The 20,984-nt window shown below is 34.7% G+C and overlaps 3 protein-coding genes across 12 annotated transcripts; 1 reads left to right on the forward strand and 2 right to left on the reverse strand.

Moving 5' to 3' along the window:
* Positions 1-683: 683 nt before the first annotated feature.
* On the forward strand, positions 684-4,165 carry LOC107639116 (WAT1-related protein At3g02690, chloroplastic). Of its 3 annotated transcripts, XM_088500811.1 has the most exons (9): positions 748-1,256; positions 1,418-1,683; positions 1,822-1,869; positions 1,982-2,104; positions 2,201-2,225; positions 2,269-2,443; positions 2,816-3,048; positions 3,234-3,294; positions 3,660-4,165. In XM_088500811.1, the coding sequence occupies exons 1-9, from the start codon at positions 881-883 to the stop codon at positions 3,760-3,762; spliced, it is 1,410 nt and encodes a 469-aa protein (XP_088356937.1). In that variant the 5' UTR covers positions 748-880; the 3' UTR covers positions 3,763-4,165. The 3 variants fall into 3 exon arrangements, with proteins under 3 accessions (XP_016198061.1, XP_088356937.1, XP_088356936.1); XM_016342575.3 differs by lacking the exon at positions 2,201-2,225 and having other exon boundaries at positions 684-1,256; positions 2,294-2,443; positions 2,877-3,048; XM_088500810.1 differs by lacking the exon at positions 2,201-2,225 and having other exon boundaries at positions 752-1,256; positions 1,421-1,683; positions 2,294-2,443; positions 2,877-3,048.
* Positions 4,166-4,685: 520 nt separating this feature from the next.
* Positions 4,686-10,341, reverse strand: LOC107638748 (pentatricopeptide repeat-containing protein At4g20770). Of its 8 annotated transcripts, none has more exons than XR_015902163.1 (3): positions 10,035-10,341; positions 6,678-9,518; positions 4,686-5,562 (listed from the first exon to the last, which is right to left on the reverse strand). XR_015902163.1 is itself a non-coding variant. In XM_088500809.1 (2 exons), the coding sequence occupies exon 2, from the start codon at positions 9,456-9,458 to the stop codon at positions 7,140-7,142; it is 2,319 nt and encodes a 772-aa protein (XP_088356935.1). In that variant the 5' UTR covers positions 9,459-9,518; positions 10,035-10,335; the 3' UTR covers positions 4,686-7,139. The 8 variants fall into 8 exon arrangements, 2 of the variants coding, with proteins under 2 accessions (XP_088356935.1, XP_088356934.1); XR_015902161.1 differs by having other exon boundaries at positions 9,801-10,335; XR_015902160.1 differs by having other exon boundaries at positions 4,686-5,668; positions 9,801-10,335.
* Positions 10,342-12,132: 1,791 nt separating this feature from the next.
* TIC40 (hydroxyproline-rich glycoprotein family protein) lies at positions 12,133-20,966 on the reverse strand. The gene is made up of 14 exons (XM_088500812.1): positions 20,389-20,966; positions 19,146-19,260; positions 18,892-18,949; positions 18,769-18,786; positions 16,805-17,114; positions 16,237-16,340; positions 16,078-16,141; positions 15,528-15,600; positions 15,019-15,059; positions 14,746-14,791; positions 13,890-13,984; positions 13,550-13,653; positions 13,424-13,471; positions 12,133-12,656 (listed from the first exon to the last, which is right to left on the reverse strand). Exons 1-14 carry the CDS (start codon positions 20,606-20,608, stop codon positions 12,600-12,602), a joined length of 1,353 nt encoding a protein of 450 aa, XP_088356938.1. The 5' UTR covers positions 20,609-20,966; the 3' UTR covers positions 12,133-12,599.
* Positions 20,967-20,984: the final 18 nt, after the last annotated feature.

The raw sequence follows: 20,984 nt of genomic DNA on the forward strand, positions 1-20,984 counted from the left end.
TAAATATTTAAAATAATCTTTAAACTTTTTTATAGTTAAAACTTATTGCTAAAATTTTAATTCTTAAATTTTTTTCGTATTGTTCTTCTTTCAAAATTATTTCTCTTTTCTTTATCTCTATTAGATCATAAGACTTAATATTAGATATATGATTACTTTTGTCTTTGATGATAATTCAATGTAAACATGTTGAGGTTAAAAAAAAATATATTGATCAGAATTATAAAAAAAAAATTCAATACATTATTATTATTTTTGACATTAATTAATTATATTTTAGATTAATTTTAATACATTAATATTGTAAACTATTTTATATAATCATTTAATTATATTTATTTTTTTAAATAATTATTAACAATATCCATATGAAAGCAAAAAATATTATAAAAATAGTTATCAAATTAATGATAATGTATTTATATATAAATAAATATATTATTTAATTTATTTTAATTATATATTTTGTATTTTTATATACTTTATATAAATAATTGATTTAATAATTAATTTATATATATAATATTAATATAAAAAATAATTATTTTATTAACATAATATTATATAATTAGATACATATTTAGTATTGAATTAATTTGTCGCAGAGATACAACTTTAAACATTATTTAAAAATATGGCCAATAAACTATTATATACAAAAAAATATATAATTTGAACTCTTAATATTTGTTAATCTAAAATTCTTATTAGTTTGCGTTCAATTATAAGAAAGGTTTATGGAGAAGAATAAAGAAGTACGTGTGATGCTAGGGACCCATGCTTTGTAAAAAGATCATACATCCATGAAGTGTTTCAGGTGCAGTTAGCGGTTATAACCACCACACATTTTTCCCGCTACATATTTTCCGACACAACACTCATGGCGCGCTGCTGCACGTCTCCCTCCGCCACCGCCACCGCCACCGCCGGCCGCTACTTCTCTATTCACAACTCTCACACTTCTCAATTTCGCATCAACACTTTCCCATTCCTTCCTTCTCCATCTTCTACCGCTGCATGTTCCATTCGATTTAGGGTTCCGCGCACCACTTCACTTAGACACAAACCATTCACCGTCTCCTGCACTCCCACCGGCACCGAACAACAACAGCTTGACTTCCAAGATCCCCCTCCTTCTTCCGCCGTAGATTGCGTCGGCACCGGCCAAGACGTCGAGTGCGTTGCACCCTTCGCCAATGAAGAACAGGGACAAAACGGCACCGTATCGTTATCTTCGGAGAACAATAAGGAACAAGGTATCAGTCTGTAACCAAAATGAACTAGTAACAATTTCCCTAACTAACTAATAACTAACATTAAGTCTGTAACTGTCAGTAACGGACCACACTACTAACTAATAACTGTCAGCAACAAAAGAAATCTGTTTAACTAAAGTTATCTTGTGTGTGGATTGAAGAAGGTGAATCATTGAAGTGCCTTGCGGAAGGGCTTTGGGAATTGACAGTGCTGGTATCACCGTTCTTCTTCTGGGGAACTGCAATGGTGGCTATGAAGGAGGTGATTCCAAGGACAGGCCCGTTCTTTGTGTCGGCGTTCCGGCTAATACCTGCCGGGTTCCTCCTCATCGGGTTCGCTGCTTCAAGGGGAAGACCATTCCCTTCGGGACTCAATGCCTGGCTCTCAATCTCTCTCTTTGCATTAGTTGATGCAGCTTGCTTTCAGGTCTGTTCATATCTTATGCTCTCAAAAGTTATGAAATTTTCCATGGCAGTATATTTGTTACTTCGTTAGTTTGTTTGTTTAGAATGAAGGGGAATTGAAAGCAATGCTAATTGATTGGTGTGATGTTAATGTAAACAGGGTTTTCTTGCAGAAGGGTTGCAGAGGACTTCGGCTGGTTTGGGCAGCGTATGTTTGCAGTTAATCTCTTATTTATGACTACTGTTATTGTTATTATTAGTGTAACTGCACTTCAACTAATCACATTACGTTAAATAAGTATCGGTGCTTTCTAATGCAGGTTATAATTGATTCACAACCTTTGACAGTAGCTGTGCTTGCAGCTTTGTTATTTGGTGAATCCATTGGGATTGTTGGTGCTGCTGGTCTAGTCCTTGGTGTAGTTGGACTTGTATTACTCGAGGTAAACTTCGAGTCTGCATTTATACCAAAGGCACTAAATTACTTATCCTACTCATTAAACACAACCTGAAATTACCCGTTTTATAAATATATGAAGGGTGCAACAGTTACCAGCCCAAAAGGTACAACTACCTATGAGTTACCTTCTATATGTTTGTTTGGTAGTGAAGGATCACCGTGTTTGTTGCAGTTACCGGTGCTGTCATTTGATGAAAGCAATTTCTCACTATGGGGAAGTGGGGAGTGGTGGATGCTTCTTGCAGCCCAGAGTATGGCAGTTGGCACAGTTATGGTTCGATGGGTCTCCAAGTATTCTGATCCTGTCATGGCAACTGGATGGGTAGGCTCCAAATCTATTTATAGAATCTAATGCTTGTTGATTTCATGTTGGTTACCACATTTGGATACTATGAAACTAAATTGCTTGGTTAGTATTGTTCTTTCAATCTAGGAATGATCAGACAAAATGCAATACTTTTTTGGTAATACAAGATGGCAATTTTTGCTAACTATATGACCTTGGATGTGTTGGAGTTTGTGTTATGGATCATCATATATCATAAAGATAATTGTCTCTAAACTCTCTATAACCAGTGAAAATGTATCATATAGATCTTAGGCTTGTATCTTATTGATTATTTTATCTAAAAGAAAACTATATCTGTCTAAGAAAAGAGGATTGGGCAAGTGATAGGAAGAAGCTATTTAGCAGATGGCAGCATTGTTTAGGTGGAAGCATAGCTCAAATGTTTACCCTGCCATATTTGTTGCAGCATATGGTTATTGGTGGCCTCCCTCTAGTGGCATTCTCCATTCTTAACAATGATCCTGCTCTCAGTCAGAGTCTTCAAGAGTACAGTTCAACTGATATATTGGCACTACTCTACACATCCATTTTTGGAAGTGCTGTGAGCTATGGTGTGTTCTTTTATAGTGCAACTAAAGGTTTGTATATCTGATGTCATGATATTCCTCTTTTCTTTCTATGCAGATGAGTATTTTATTATTCCTTCAAGCTTCCACGATAAATATGAAGTTAGAATAGTTCATTGGCTCCTGTTTAGCTATGAGATTCTTTTTGTTTTTCAAAGATGCAGTGTAATGATTTTGCAACTTGTGATATGCTGCAGGTAGCTTGACCAAGCTCAGTTCACTTACGTTTTTGACCCCAATGTTTGCTTCAATTTTTGGGTAAGGCTGCCTTACTGTGGAACAGAATTTTCAGGTTTTTTATGTTACGTAGTAGGGAGAATGAAATCAGAAATAAATAACAAGTGACTGGTGATATAGCTATTCTTTAACAGTAGAATATTAAAGAGAAGAAAGTACCTATTACAAGTTCACAACTAAAAGCACACATTTTTGGAAGAGAACCACCACCTTGATGCATCGTTCATAATCTTCCTAAGTGTGACCTGGCCCTATCATTTTGTTGTACATTGTGCCACTCACATTTTCTCTAGGGATTCACACTTATTCTTTTGAACTTTCAGATTCATGTCAATGTATCTGGGTTTTACCTTTTATGATTCAAACATTTTGCTTTGGTATTTCAGGTTTCTGTATCTCGGGGAGACCTTCACGCCTGTACAGCTAGTCGGGGCCATCGTTACTATAGCTGCGATATACATGGTTAACTTCAGAAACACTTCAGAATAAATTAAAGTAGTCAGTTTCATACTGTTCCTTTCAAGTTGCTAATACAATGGACAAAAACTACTCGTGAGGCTAGATTTGTGTCATCAACTCAAAAGGGGGAGTGGTACTAGCAGCTGGTTTGAATTTTGGATATAACACGAATATGATTGATACGTTCTCCAGCACATGATCATCATGCTTTCTTCTCCTGTAAATACAATTTTGGTTAGTTCTCGGTACAGGTCAAACTGCTTGAGCCTCTTGATATAGCTAAGCCTAAAACATGGTAGCTACCTGCGTTGAATTCAGGCCCTATACTGGAATAATTTTTTTCTTTTTCCATGAATATTTGCTTTCTTGTACAAGATGGCTTTGTATGTTACATTATGGCTGAAGAAGAATGTGTAGAACGTAGATTTTGGCTTGCTTGTGAGTTGTGACAAGTTTGTGTTTTGTTAATCACATGAAAGGATAATATTGGTAGTGGGTTATCGACACTAGTATTTATCAACCATTTAGGAACAGGGAAGTGCTAAAGTTGTGATGTTCCAAATATGATGTCTTCTGTTGAATCCTTTGGAGAAACAATAAAAAAAAAACTGACAAACAAACACGTTGACTACAAATTGATCTTTGGAATAATAATGCTGAAATTTAGATTTTGTATTCCAAATATCAATTTAAGTATGCTATTGAATTTAGATTTTGTGTTTAGAGGTGAACGCGAATTGGATCCGGATCAGATATGACCAAAATTTCAATCCGATCTGCACTAAAATCATCTGATCAGATCGGATCCAATATCAGCCGTTTTTAAACTTCATATGCTACTTTTGTATGTACATTGAACAAATCTATTAATTGTGTGAACATGAATGATGGTATTCTTTCTTTTCATATATATAGATATAGATTATAAAGCATGCAACAATAGAATAAGGTGGTTTGAGGAAATAAATATTATAGAGAAAAAAATACATGAGTTTACAAAAAGTTACTTAGTAATGGATAAAACCTTTCTTGAACTCTAAACACTAGGAGCCTCAAGGGACTAAAATCTGAATCACTGGAAAGAAAACAAAATTTAAGGTAAATACTCCCAACACGCAAATAGTAGTGCACCCACCTTACTCCCAAGCTGAGACAACATTTGTTGTACCCTCTTGCATTGATTCCAAACCAAAAAGTCCTAAAGCCACAAATACCTTACCCAATTCATAATTCATAATTAGCAAAAACACAACACCCTGACCAGATTTATTTGCTTGTTGTCTAAAGTGTTATCTGGGAAAACAATAATTATAGAACAATCTTAAAATATTACTATGACAACAATATTACTATGATAACTATGAAAATCAAGCTATGACATTGTGACCGGATAACCAGCTACTTAAATACATATATCATAGTAATATTGTTGTCACTAGTTCCCTTTTTCCCAGATCTTTAAATCCCATGAATCCGTTCCTTTTACCTCATCATACACATGAAAATTTGTATGTTTCATCTTCTGAAGTTGCTGCAAAACAGAAAACATAAACAAAAAATTAAACTCTTGTATCTACTTTCGTAGTTAAATTCAATAATCAAGAACTGAAAACACAATAATTATCAAAATGGAAAATTAGAATTTCCACTTAGTCTCAACAGCAAAAAAGAAGGGTTGAATCAAGCAATCAATTCCACTGCTTCCAACTCCTAAATTTCCACCAAATCCAATCATCCATTGAAAAAGAAGCCACCACAACTTCAGAGATTCAAACAACTTATGACTGACTCAAGTTGCTGCAGAACAAGCCTTCAGAAGCACACCCGAATCTGCATTTATGCCCAAAAAAAATTACCAAGAGAAGGAAGCGGTCACCCCAATTCCATGGTCTGAAATTCTCATGGCCAAACCAAGTCATGGGGATGCTGTCTGCTCCTGCTTCATAGGAAAAAAATTACCCCACTTTATGAGCATATATATGATCATAGCTTTCCAACCAGTCTAGCTTTCCCCTTATGTTCCACATCCATTGCACTTGGTTTTTTAAAAATGCATTCCTTTAAATCATGGGGTATACATCACAGAGTAAATAATAATAGCATAACAAAACTTATTTGGGAGATTGGATCACAAAAGGTTGGAAAGTACAAACATAGATATGCACATCAAAATATAGGGCCCATAAAGGGGTGTTCGGAATTTGCTTTGTATTCAATCAATTTTATATTCATACACTTCAGGTCATAATAACACAAACCATAATGCCAATTATAACTAGATGAGGGAAAGTCCAAATGGGAAGATACTCCTGATGTTATAATGTTCACAGGAAAAGCAGAGAGCACAAACTAAGCTCTTAAATTTGGATAAAAAACTAAAAGCTAAGTTCATAAATCTCTGTCGAAAAACTAAAATAAAATGACACAACTATCTCAAATACAAATAAACAACCAAAGCAAGTCATTGTCGACATATTATTCATAGAGTAAAGTGACAATTAGATCCATAAGGATTTCGACCTCGGACTAATTAGTCCTTAAAGGAAAAAAAGTATCAATTAGGTCCTCTACGATAGTAAATGGTGAACATGTATGTCTTTTTGTCATTAGATAGTGCAAAATGAAACGAAATTGTCAATGTATTTCGTTATCTACAATGGTGCGTGTACCGTTGCAACCACATGAGCATGGAAATGATATAGTTTTTGATAGTAAAGCATTTATTATCTTTTGAGTTTATATATAACCTTCATCAACTGCTCTCTATTTACCACGAATCCTATCAAAACAGGTGAAATTTCGCTCCAAAAGTTATTATTTACGTGACGATATTTTATAAATAGACACATCAAATTAGTAAACGGTATATATAATCACTACTGTTAAGATTGGGGAGCAAAGCGGAGGTGGTTGGAGCAATTATGGAAGAAGGCGGCCATGAATACCTTTGAATCCCATTCCGCCATGGAAAAGACGCCGCTTTGCTGCCATCAATGTCTCTATCATGTTTCGGTTCACTATGGTTACCAACCCCATAAGTGAACTTTGCTATTAATAGGACAAGAAGCAGCTTGCAAAGCAAGCTTACTGCTTCCACTCCCACCGTTTGTACGCATCAATTGAAAAAGAAGCCACCAAATTGGGAAAGAACTGCACCACAAACCACATGCCCGCACCCAATTTCACCCTCTGAAGAATTTGCAGTGCGAAGAACTCATGGAGTGATGAACCACCCAATTATGAAGTGAGGTGCTGGCACCTCCTACTTCAAGGCCAACAAAATGAGTGAGCTTTACATGTATGAATAGGATTTCTAATGTAAAGATGGCATTGATTTTTCATCCACTATCACAGTGATATCATAATTCTTAATTGAACTTGTTGCCAATCAGCTGGAAGATTATAGTCTACAGATTGTTTTCCATAATGTTCTGAATATCATTCTTGTGCTCACTCCAGCTATAACCAGGATCCTTGCGGACCCTATTATCACTCATTAGATGCCTGACAGCCCTTGCATCCTCCCATCTTCCCAAAGAAGAGTACATGTTTGCTAGAAGCACGTAAGATGCCGAATTCAGAGGGTCCAACCGGAAGAGTTCCTCCGCTGCTCTTTTTGCTAAGCTCAAGTTAGTGTGAATGCGGCATGAGCTTAAAACCACTTCCCAAACAACTGGATCATCCTTGCATGGCATAGTATCTAGGATCACTTCTACTTCCTGGAATCGCCCTGCTCGGCCGAGGCAATCTATGATGCAAGTGTAATGATCTGACTTTGGCACCACTCCAAATCTTTGCTGAATTGAATTGAATATCTCAACTCCTACGTCAATCAATGCAGAGTGGCTACAACCAGTTAAGACGGCAACAAAAGTAATATCATCGGGTTTTTCACCAGATGTGATCATGTCCTTGTAAAGGGAAACAGCCTCGTCACCATATCCATTCTGTGCATAACCATGTATCATTTCGTTCCAGGTAACAATGTTTTTACTTGGCATTATATCAAAAAAGTATCTGGCTTGATCCACATTTCCACATTTACAATACATTTCTATAAGAGAACTGCCAACAAAAATGTCATCTTCATAACCATCTTTTATGATCTGAGCATGAACCTGGCGTCCCTGGGACAATGAAGAGAGTTTTGCGCAAGAGCTCACAATGGTAGTAAATGAAAACTCTGAAGGATAGAAGCCACATTGGCGCATCTGCTTAAAGAAAGAGAAAGCTTCATTGTCCTGAGAATTTATTGAGAACCCTGCTATCATTGAGTTCCAACAAACAACATCTACTTTGGGCAGCTTATTAAATACATTCTTTGAAGACTCCATTTTCCCGCATTTTGAATACACATTGATAAGACCACTTGAAACATACTCATCCTCGTAGAACCCGAACTTCTGAGAGGCTGCATGAACCTGTTTTCCAGCCTCAAGAAGTCCCAGTTCCGCAGATGAACTAAGAATAACTGCTAATGTAGTTCGATCAGGAAGCTGATATTGGAATTGCATTTTTCTAAACATTTTTAGTGCCTCTTCATGATCTGCATTCTGGCTATAGGCTGAGAGTATAGCATTCCATGAACTCAAACTCGGGCAAGGCATGCTATCAAATATATCACGCCCGGTTTTAACATCCCCAGACTTGACACATGCTGCTAGCATATTGATATAAGTAACATCATCCGGTTCATATCCACAACACTGCATTCTCTGGAGATACTCCACAGCTTTCTCACTGTTGCATTTGTTGCCATACCCAGCTATCATCACATTCCAAGAAACAACACTATGCCGACTCATATTCGCGAAAACTTTTTCAGCGCTATCCATGTCCCCTATTTTCGAATACATATCCAGCTTCGAGTTGCTTAAATGGATGTCTCCCTCCAATCCCAGTTTAATTGAGAGTGTGTGCACTTGTTTTCCATGACTCTGATTGCATAGACCAATGTCCCTTTCATCAAATCCTCCTTTTGCGCACACACCCAATATACTGGACAAAGATACAGAATCAACATGAACCCCCTTTTGCAGCATGAGCCTAAACATCTCCAAAGCTTCCTTGACTTGATTCATCTGTGCTAATCCACCCATCATTGTAGTAAAGGTAACCTCATTAGGCTCATCAATGTCATCAAAGACACGAATTACATCCCCAGAAAGGCCACACTTAGCATACATGGACAAAAGGGCATTAACTACATAAATGTTACCGTCAAGACCAAGCTTGATCACAACCCCATGATTTTTCCTACCGCATCCTGCATCCAAAAGAGCACCACAAGCACTAAAAACAGTAGTAAAAGTTATATGGGAAGGTTTAACACCTTGTAGCATAATCAAATCATAGGTCTCCAATGCTTGTCGTTCATAGCCAGCACGTAGCATTGTACTGATCATGGTGTTCAACGAGATGGTGTTCCTTTCAGGCATTTCCAGGAACAAACAACACGCGTCTTGCAAGTTGCGGTTTTTGCAGTAGGCAGCCAAGATGGCGTTCCAAGAGAAGATGTTCTTTTGAGGCATTTTAGCAAACACTTGACGTGCAGAGACAATGTCACCACAGTTGGAGTACAATTGGACGAGGTTGTTGGAGAGAAAAGTGTCGGAGAAAAGGCCCACTCGGAGGATTCTCGCATGGAGAACCTTGCCGGATGATAGAGCTTTGCTGGCAATGCACGACTGAAGTAGCTTTGCCAAATAGGTACTCTTGCTTTCCATCAATAACTTGCTTCACTTTGAACTTCCCAAGTCAGACTATATAATCTATTATTGGTAGCACTGAAAATTAAAAAAAGGACTATCTTGAAACTAAAAATACAACAAAATGAATTCAATTTACAAAAAAAAAACCGAGCTGAACCTGTATTTCATCGATTCATGACAATGAACTGAAACTGAGGCGGCAAGCAATGAACCAATTATCTAATTCTAATCAATAATAACTAATTACATCAAATTAAACAAATTATCTAAACCCGCATCAAAACTTATAATTGAAAAACTGAAAAAAAAAAAAAAAAAAAAAAACAACTCAGCGAATAGTGAAGTCAGTGAACTCACGCACACTGCAGAAGCATAAGCAAGAAGACGGCAACGGGAACGAGGAGGAATCACGAGCAGAGGAAGCAGACGCACGGATGAAGCAGAGGCAAACTAAGACAAGCGGCGCCGGGGACGAGGCAGAGGAGCCAACGGTGACGGCAAGCCGGCAGAGAGAGAGAGAGAGAGAGAGAGAGAGAGAGAGAGAGAGAGAGAGAGAGCGCTTCGACACGAGCAGAGCAGAGGAGGGCTTACCAGAGAGAGACGACGAGGAGGAAGGTGAGGGACTGCGAGGTAAGCAGAGGCCGGAGACCGGAAAGGCAAGTCGGCGAGGTGAGCGACGGACGGCAAGGAGAGAAGTGGGAGTGACGTGAGCTCCGTAAGGGACAGCGGCGAGGTGAATGACGCGGGCGGTGGTGATGCAGACCCAGAGGCACAACCATGGCAGCAACAACACCACTGCCGGCGACCGGAGGATACCTTCCCTTCTCTGTTACAAATTTACAATTTCATGGGAGAGAAGAAACGGGCTGGAGTTTGATAAAAAAAAAAATGAAATTGTGTTTGGGTTAGAGTTAGATTTTAAATTTAAGGATATTATTGTAATTTTAAATATTTCAGTTTTTATTTTTATTTTAAAATAAATATAATATTAAGGCATAAATATAATTAATTTTGTACACTTTTATACTAAACATAATATTGAGATTTATTTTAATATAAGTTTTTTAGTTTTAGCATCTTAGTATCAATTTTTTAGTCTCTATCTTTTTTATAAATGCTACCTAAAGGTTAAATTGATTTATTGATTTAACCAATTTAACTGTAATTCAAATAAAATAATTAAATTATAATAAAATAATATATAAAATATAAATAAATAGACAAAATTAATAGCCAAATTATTATTTATAAATACATTATTATTTTTTTACAAATACATTATTATTTCTAAGTACTTTTCGATTTATACTATTATTCATACTTCGGAAAAATAATTATACACATAATTAAAGCTAATTTTAGTCATGAACAACAAAAATGTTATAACAACTAACAGGTTGTGGGGCCTGATTAGTTCAACAAAATGAGAGCCAAAAGCCAAATCAAATCCAAAACTTACAACACCTAAGTCAAACACAGCAACAAGGATAAACAAAAGACAAAGCCAATATAAAAAATACAAAAAGGCAGTAAAATTGTCACAAGAATGAATAGCCAACGATAGAACTTCACACTAGTTGAGAATCCCAGCGAAAATACTAAGATAGTTTTTGGTTAAAAACGCAATATGAGAAAGAGAGAGAATGATCTCACATAACAAAATTGATCACTTCATATCATTTTTCATACATTGAAGTAGGTATATATATACACACTCATTAGAGTAGAGGAGCTAGTAAAACTGTTGAAGTAAACAAATTAGAATAATTGAATATTCACCTTTTAGTGACTATTAACTAAAATTATCTACAATTGGCTAACATAATATCCACCTTTTAGTCAACGTGTTTGTTTGTCAGGTTTTTTTTTTTTTAACAATATTAGGAACCAAGAGGGTACCAGCCAAAAACCAATCAAATGTCTTTGAGTGAATCCAAAACTTCTACGTGGATGGTGCTTATGCTAGGCATTAGGATATTTCTTTTCTTTGTAAATTGAATGGTTCTGAATCTATTTTCTGATTTATCATGTTTTACGCATTTGGAGAGGGAATGAGGGTGAAGAGACGGAAGCTAATTGAATCAGTTTCCGTGATTCACGTTGCAATGATACTAGACGTATCTCCTCCTAATTTGAATATGGTGAAATATTTAATAACCAATATTTTTAAATCATAAATAAATAAAACTAATTACTATATTTATAATTAATTAAATTGTTCCATTTTTTGCTGATTTAGAGTTAGTTCCATATACTTTTCCTTTTTTTTTTTTTATAGTTTTCCCAAAGGATTCAACAGAAGACATCATATTTGGAAGTTGGAACATCACAACTTTAGCAGTTAGCACTTTCCGACCGGTTCACCGGTTCAAATCCGGTTTTTGAAATTTCCACTTTTGCTGTTTACCCGAATCATTTTCCTCAACGGTTCATGATTAAACCGGTTCAACCAGCCAATCCGAACAAGTTTTCAGAACCTTGGAAATTAGTATCTTGAGCTCTTGTTTCTTGCAATTTTATGATCGGAGAGCACCGAATCGTACTTCATCTATATAATCTCGCTTTATGAAAAAAAAAAAAAAATCTACTTTACTGCTCTATGAATATATAATTTTCCCGGATCATGCATGGCCATCTTTTTTACTTAACCAAGTAAATGGCAATAGTTACAATCGTTACACGGTTTGTGTTGCATGCTTTATTTTGGGTATTTGACATTTTGCACTTAACCACTTACAGTACATAGTTCAATGACACGACAGCTTATGCTCATGAAAGATTTAACCTCAATTCTGATAGCTCAAGTTCAAGTTAGCTAGGCCTATCTAAGAACATAATTCCAAGTACATAAAAACCACACTGTAAATGCAATGCCTCAAAAAAAAATTTAAATATACAATCTCAACTATTTCAGCAAAAAAGAAAGAGAGAAAATTCCAACTATGGGAAACGATTAGACCCAGGCCAGCCAGTTATTGTGTGTATGGTCACCATGAAGCTGAAAACCAGTGAGCTTGGTGCATGCAGTATGGATCAATCCATGAGCAAATGAGTGTTTGTAAAGTTCCTTGTGGTTAGACAGAGCTTATCTCATTGCTCATCTGAGAAGACATGAATGACAAACTTGACCAGCAAAACAACAATGCACAAATGAAATCAAAGTGGACTTGCTCCAGGGAACATTTCTGATATTTTATTGAACACGTCCATAATCTGTAAAGTCAAGAGGAAATAAATATGAACCAGAACTTTTCATAACCTTTTAGCAAAAGTTTAGGAAAAAAAAAAATTTCTGCTTGCAATCTAGTCCTGATTTTAAGATTTGAAAGTGAAAAATTCATCCTTTGTCATTTCCTTACAAAGCAAATTTGTCCCTTACCATTCAAAAGATCGGACAGGTTCATCATCCCGTACATGTATGATTTTGTGTGGAAGGATTAATCTATCACCCTTTCTGAATGGCGATATACAAATTTGTCATTTTTAAATCTTAGAGAAAAGGACAAATAGGTCCCTGACCTTTTGTCCCGCAGACATTTTCGTCCCTAACTATTGAAAAATACTTTTAAGTCCCCGACTTTCACAAAATTTGGACAGATCAGTCCCTGACGGAGACATTTGGACGGATCAGTATCTGACAGAGGCATTTGGACGGAGGGACTGATCCGTCCAAGTTTTGTGAAGGTCAGAGACTTAAAAGTATTTTTCAATGGTCAGGGACGAAAATGTCCACAGAACAAAAGATCAGGGACCTATTTGTCCTTTTCTCTAAATCTTAAGGAATGGTTTTGTCCATGTATTTTTTCCTCTAGGACAAGATTGAAGGTTTACTCTTTTTTTTTTTTAGTAAGTTGAAATAAGTAACTTCTGGAAAGAGTTTTGAGGGGGAAAAGAAACCATATCATATAATCACTTTTTCTCTTTTCTCTCTCCCCCCACCCCACCCCAAAAAAAAAAGTATTAGAAAAGTCTCAGCATACCTCCTTATCATTTTGATATTTAGTGATATTCATTGGATTCTGTGAACACTGCAAGCACAACAAAATGCATTCAGAGTTTTGATATGCAGATTTTAACGATAATGTACTTAAAATAAAAGAACATACATCCATGATTGCTGCTTGAACTCTCGGATTTTGAAATGCCCTCGCAACATCAGGAGTGGCCATAATCCTTGAAATGACTTCTTCTGGGCTAAGTCCAAGTTGATCTGATGATGGAAAGAAAAAATTGTAAAATGCTCAGAAAATTCATACTTGAGCATTACCAAATCTTAAAAGAAAAATAGTCTACAAATTGAACCAACATATGAACAATCTTTTGGGTCAATATTCAAGACAATGATTATGTTCAACTAATTAACAATATTTTCAAGAAAAAAAAATAACAATATTAAATAAGGGGGGAAAAAAGTGGAACTACATTAAAAAGCAATCAATTGCTTACCAAATTGTTGCTTAACTTCAGGACTGCTAATGTCAAAATTTTTCAAGGTGTCCATCATTCGACCGTCCCATTCAGTGCCTCCACCCATGTCGTTTCTGAAGTTACATATGAAGAAGAAATAGGAAGCATAAATGAAAATTTACAGATCACCCCAAAGAAGATTGTAAACTATTACACCAAGAAAATATGCATAGATTTATCTAACTGTAGCTGTGCACACAAGATTAAACTCACAAAGGTAATAGCACCATATGAATCCCAGCAATAGAGAATCTAAAATATAGATCAATCTATAAATAATAACAAGGAAAATGATGAAACTTAAGAGAACAAGCTACTCTACTACCTTCCTGGAGTTCATTGTCCAGGGAATTCTTATTTTATATTATGATTTCATTGACAATCATAAGAAGGCAATTCCCCTTTAAGATACCCATTTGTGCTACTATTTTACGATTAAGAAGCAACTGCCTTTTGTACATATTATACAATACATTACTGTACTTATTGTATTTTTTTTTTTTATTACCAATTATTGCATTTATTCGATGGATCGACAAACCACGAAACCCTCTTTTTTTCCTATCTCTATCCGAAAGTCTACTTTCTTTAGCCACAGGTTAGATTGATGGTTCTTGTACAAATGCGGAAGGAAGATAATCATTTCCTTCAGGATAACCATTTTTCAAAACCCAAAATAGGAGCTTTCTATTTTCTAATTCGTAAAGGTAAAAAAAAAAAAAAGAGCATTGATTTCAGTTAGTTGATCAAATTCACCAAGCGAAGACAAGGTGATCTAGGTAATGGGAACATTGGTGGAACAAAACACACTGCAGAAAGGGTATCAAGAACTAACAGCATTTCTTCGAGTTGTTGACGGTACTGTGGATTCTGCAACATCCCTGTCAAAAGCGCAAAAATACAGCAATTATAACCCATTGGCCAATCATATTAAGATGTGATATAAGAATTAGTAAGTCTATTTAACAAGGAAAACGTGATTTTTGGTCCAAAGACTATTTTAAACCAATATATACAAAAGGGAACAGTCAGCATTGTGGTTTCAAATGATTTATTAGCACTGCACAGAACCCAAAAGACAAAAAACTTGTCAAGCATAGAGAGTTACATTTGAAAGTAGTAGGGTTCCTCATCTCCTCGGGCAAATATCTGCAACAGTACCGAAAAGTAAAATTAAAACTTTCTGGGTAAGGGGCAAACAATATACAAAAGCAAACAAATGATATCTGTAACTTTTCATCAAGCAACTAACAATGCAAACAGACATATCTACTCATCTAGGTTCAGCATAAGGCATGGAGAAATGAGCTAGCTCTAAAGAACAGTCACAACTAAAAAACATAGCAGCTAACCTTTTAACACTTTATTTTGAGGATAAAGGGAAGTTTATAAGGAAAAAGGATAAGAAAAGAATGCAAAGGCAGAGGCTTCCCCTAAAACACTCAGCAAATACGAAAAAACTGAGATATTAACCACTTTGATCATTTAGTTACTTTTCAAATTAATATAGAATAAGGATCTGCTTAAAGTTATCCATATTCAAACCATCACAGCCAAAATAAAATTTTTAATAGAAATGCAAAAGACAACCATCTAGATGAAAGGAACTAATATTACGGATAAACCATCTTCTGCACTGTTGGGTCTTCCATCATTTTCTCCAAGGCTTCCACTGATAAGACTGATTTTCCTATCCAAAGAAAAACAAGTGCATATTTAGAACTCAGCAATTAAGACAAACAACAAATATTTTGAAATAACAAACAAGGTTAAATAACATTCATTCCAACCGGTAAAAACATGATTAGGAAACAATGGTTATTGGAACAAGAACTATGTATATTTAATCTATGACATTGTTTCAACCAAAGCACTGAATATATAATTGTGTCAAAAGTCAAATAATATTTGAGAAGAAAGGCTTCATTAGCAAAGTGCAAAGTACAAAGACAAGTGAATTACCCTTAGCCATCATTAAAACAACAAATGAAAGCAAGATCAATGAGTATGTGCAATCATTACAACACCAAGAACAAATTTCGATTTGACAGGACTTGTCTAAACATTTCCTTGAAATTGAGGCTTGATTAGATGTATTACGTTACAAAGTGTTGAAAGCAATAAAACATAATTGTAATAGTTTCAATTTGAACTGAATCTTACGTACGTGTAGATTGAGAACCAGGTGAATCACCAAAACCTTGGTTAGAAGGAGCTCCATTTTGAGAAACCTTCAACAAATGTTCATAATTTTACATATTACGTATTAGGAATAAATACAAACCATTAAACTCTTTTAGCAAAACTTGCATCTTAAATTACTCACCTCATCTGGAACCCGGGCTTCCTTGGATGAACTTGCTTCATCATCATTGTAGGTTTCAAATGGGCTCTTCTGAACAGTTTCCTCAGGAGAAACATCTACAAAAGCTGTAATGTAAAATTTATTAGGAAATTTCAGCATGAAAAGTATCAAATTTTTATGCAAATATAGAAACTATGAACATCGAAGATCATCTCTCTACTTATAAAGATAGTCTTCAAGTTTTCATATTAACTATATAAAATGTACCCTGAGATTTCAAAACACCTATATCTATATGAATAATTTTATATTGAAAGATAAATGTAAAGTAATTTAAAACTAAATTTGTTTATATAGAAAGAATTTCAAAATGATCAGGATGGCCTTCTATGTCTAATTTCCTCTTCTCTTTTTTTTTTTTTTCACTTTCTAGTTCTTAACATTGAACAAAGTTCTATATTATATTATTTGTTGCATGCACTTTGTAGTTCATATTAGTCATTTGCTATTGCATATCTCAATAAATTTCACAAGAAGCATGTCTCAATCAACAATAAGGAAATCGGAGAGCTAAGATGTTGTATCTTACCCATTTTTTTGGGTTCATTCTTTGCTTCCTCTTCATCTTTGACATTGGTGGTAGCAGGTGCTTCTACTTTTGTTGCAGATACATCTACTGTAACAGAAGACCGAGATGAACTGTGTGTGGAAGGTGACCTAGATTGAGTACCTTCAGAACCAGCAGATGAAGTAGGTCCTGATGCTGCTGGTGCTGAAGGCACTGGAAAAGGAAAAGGAGATCCAGCAGAAAATGCAGAACTGCCAAATTGGTTGTTTTGTGAATTTGTCTGGCCCATGCTGCCCATCATGGTCTTGAAAGCTTGTTGCATTGCATATTTCTGGAGGATTGAAATGTCAATGTCACGAGCAAAAGTTGACAAAAAACCCCAGTCAAAACCCATGAAACATAGGCTTAGTCAGCTTCTAATATACTTCCTATTTCCATGAAAAAGTCATCATTTGTCATTTGTGCATATCTACGAGGCATTAACTAATTTTACTTTTTTCAGCTTCACCCTTATATTTACTACTCCAATTAAATATAGCAATTGTAATCTTATGAAAAGAGAGAGTAATACAGTCAGTATAAATATATTTTCTACAATTGAGCTAATTTAATGTTTCTCGATTCTTGTACGACATTCTTTCAAAGACACTTATTCATGTACGCAAGGAGTAACCGCCACAAAAATATAACAAATAAAAGCTGACATAATAAACAAAACACACGCACTCAAAATATTGTACACCATATGGGATCCAGTAAAAAAGAATGAATGACAAACAACGCAAATATTGAAAATAGGTATACTGTTGATTAAAACTGGTATATACTGTACAATTTAAGCATATGCAAATATCTCAATCTCTAAAATTCAAGACAAAAGAATGTTGCTCATCTAAACTAGCATTGTGTTCCTTCTACAGTTGAAGGAGATAGATGATCTTCATTTTATCTTGCTCTTAAAATTTGATACATTATGTTTTGGGGATCAATATTTTTAGAAGCGAATACAAAATGTGCATGGATAATCTCCCTAGATCTATCTTTTTAGCCTTTTAACTGCACTATACTTTCACAAGAACTGCATCATAAAGAGTAATCTAGAGAAGGTGAACCGTAGCAATGAAAATTGTTAGGTAGGATTTTAAACAATTAGTTAACCATGAAGCACACATAAATAACACATCAAATGGATTTATCAAATTATTCACCCAAACTTCGATAATCATTTCTTATTAGTAAAGGTGCAAATACCTATTTAGATTAGTTTTGCAAGCAGCCTGCAATCATATCTTGAAGAAGGAACCAGGTAAAAGTACCACGAGAAGGCTCAAGTAATGCTACTTCACAAAGGATCAGACACATCCATGATTCCCAATATATGAGTAACTAGAGTATCATAATTTATCATCTTTTGGAGTGCAACGAATCCATAGTATTCATTTAATATCTTTCAAGTTAGGCTTACACCTTATGCGATCAAAGACCAAAGAAGAGGAGATCATTTCTTTCTTTTTTTTTTTTTTCTTTTCTTGGTTTTCACATTGGCCTCTTATCCTCCTGTCTTAGAAATTCTCTTCTTTTCTAATGAAATTGCTTTTTTATCTATCTGAAGTTTCCTTTTTGGTATAAGGAAGGTATTCCAAAAGTTACTTTTTGGTGACTATGAATAAGATCTAAGCTATTGTTGAGAATGTTGGACTAAGATAGGAGAGCCAGAAAATAAAGACTGAAAATTTACGGCTATATTTTTCTAACTGAATATATTGTGATAGAAATGAAGATCAACTATCCCTATTTAACTGAATATAATAGTCCAAACCCTAACCCTAATCCTAATCAAATAAGGAAATAATAGCAAATATCAAAATTAATCCTAGAAAATCATATATATAGTAAATCTCTTTTATATCTTACACCGATTACCACAATGGAATTGAAAGAACGCACCCAATCAAACCCATGCGTTGCAATAAAGGGGCACTCACCTTTAATCTTCCAACTCCCTGGAAAGACAATTTATTAAACATACAGAAAAAAATGTTAAAATAAATTAATTAATAAAAGGACTAATTATTTATGTAGAAAACAGTTGTGGATATGGTTCTCACCCATGAAAACAGCGCAGATAGCCCAACACCAACACTAATCCAGAAGAGAGGGGACCCTCTATAGCAAATAAATAAATAACAATCTTTAAGCACAAGATACAAGTAAATTGAAAACAACACCAAAGAACTCATCCAAATGTCTCTGATACCTTAACAAAATATTTTCCCCAATAAAGACCAGCAAAAGAATTATGAGATCGGACAAATAATCAATGCAAAATTAAGACAAGAAAGGGAAATCTGTTAAAGATTACATGGTTGAAGAAGGAGGTGGTGATATTTGTGGGTTAAATCCAACTGATGATGTTGTTTCTTGACCACTCGAAGAAGAGATGCTAGCAAAACGTTTCAGGATCAGCTTCTCCTGCACTGTATACCAAATTTGATACTTAGGTCCAGTTTGGGTAAACAACTTAATTAAGTTACTTTTGAAGAAATAGCTTAAATAATAAATGCTTATATTAAAAGTAGTTTATAAATAAGTTATTTTGTGTTTGGTTTTTTAGTTCTAAAAGTACTTATTTTAAGAGAAAAATGATAAAAAGATTTTTATTATGAGAGAAGTCATTTTTTTTTAACTTCTTCTTAAGCACCAAAATAACTTTTTAGAAAGTTACAATTTTATTTTGAAAATTGTACCAGACATTAATATTACACATTTTCATAAGTTAAAAGTTAAAAAAAGTCATTTATAAACCTATCCAAACGGACCCTTATACCAACATCGATATATATTCAACTTGTACAGAAAATAGTCATTGACAACATACAATAAGGGGATCAATTTAGATGACAAACACATTGCCAAGATGGAAATTATATTCAATGCACTTTTCCTCCAAACTTGGATAAACAACAGAATTGCATCAAAATCAATCAACCTTGTGCACAAACTAAGTTATTCAAAAGTCACATTCCGCCCCCCTTCCAATTTCCAAAAACAATTGGTGCCTACCACCAAGCATATCTAACCGGGGAAAAAAATAACTCTGAATTATGAACAATTATTAAACCCTTGAAATCTCAACATATCTCAATATAAAGGCCTATCCTCACTAGCATTCACTATGCACATCCAGTTCACAACACAGCAATAGCATCAATGTAAACTATGACTACCACTTCAGCTTCAAGTCTACAAACTTTATAAGGCTCCAGCATACCCCATCACCTATTTCTTATTCTTCAATACTAATCATAAAAAATATAGACGTGGTAATCTAATAATAATAATAATAATAATAATAATAATAATAACAATAAATACATAAATTTGTGCATATATTTTGACAGGATTCTAATAAAAAGTCAAATAATAAAATTTCTGTTTTTATTTTGATTCAAACATACTATTATCCCATAAGCTTATCCAATTACATTCATTATATGTATCACAAAACCCAAACAATATAATTATATATACAAGAGAATAATCAACTAATCAAGCAAAAAGAACGCAGTTAATTAAAATTAAAATATCAATACAAATATAAATACCAGATTTCTGGTTTTGAGTTGGTTCAGCTTGAGCCCTAGTAGCATTAGAGTGAGAAAGAGCATAAACACGGTATCTGGAATTCTGAGGAGCAATGAAAACCCTCCCAATAGAGAAGTGCTTTCTGTTGAAAACGTCTCTGGCTTTAGCATCTCTTGCACCAAAATGCCCCAAAAGCAATGGTTTTTGGGAAGAAACAAGGGCTAAATTAAGGTTCTCCATTCTCTCTTTGAATTCCAAGCTGTGAAATTGGAATCCAAAAATTGAAAAACAGAGAAATTAATGAGAGATGAGAACAATATGATGTATTGAAATGGAAAAGGTGAATTTTGGAAGATTCTGTGGGAAAGTTGCGAACTTTAGAGAGTTCAGTATGTGGGGATTTCTACAGAGAAGTGATTGGGGAAGAGAAACAAAGCGGCTTATAGTGAGAGAGTGTTTTGGGTTTTGGGTTTGTAGGGATAAAAACCTTGGACTTTTTTACAAATATTAAAAATTTTAAATTGTTGAGGTACTTGTCAATGGAATATACTTTACTTTTTTTAAAAAAAATAAAAATAAAAAATAATTTGTTCTTGGTAGTTGCTGCCTTGCTGGC

The sequence above is a fragment of the Arachis ipaensis genome, chromosome B1, assembly GCF_059453495.1.
Source record: "Arachis ipaensis isolate K30076 ecotype BB chromosome B1, ASM5945349v1, whole genome shotgun sequence".
In the NCBI taxonomy this organism is placed as follows: Eukaryota; Viridiplantae; Streptophyta; class Magnoliopsida; order Fabales; family Fabaceae; genus Arachis; species Arachis ipaensis.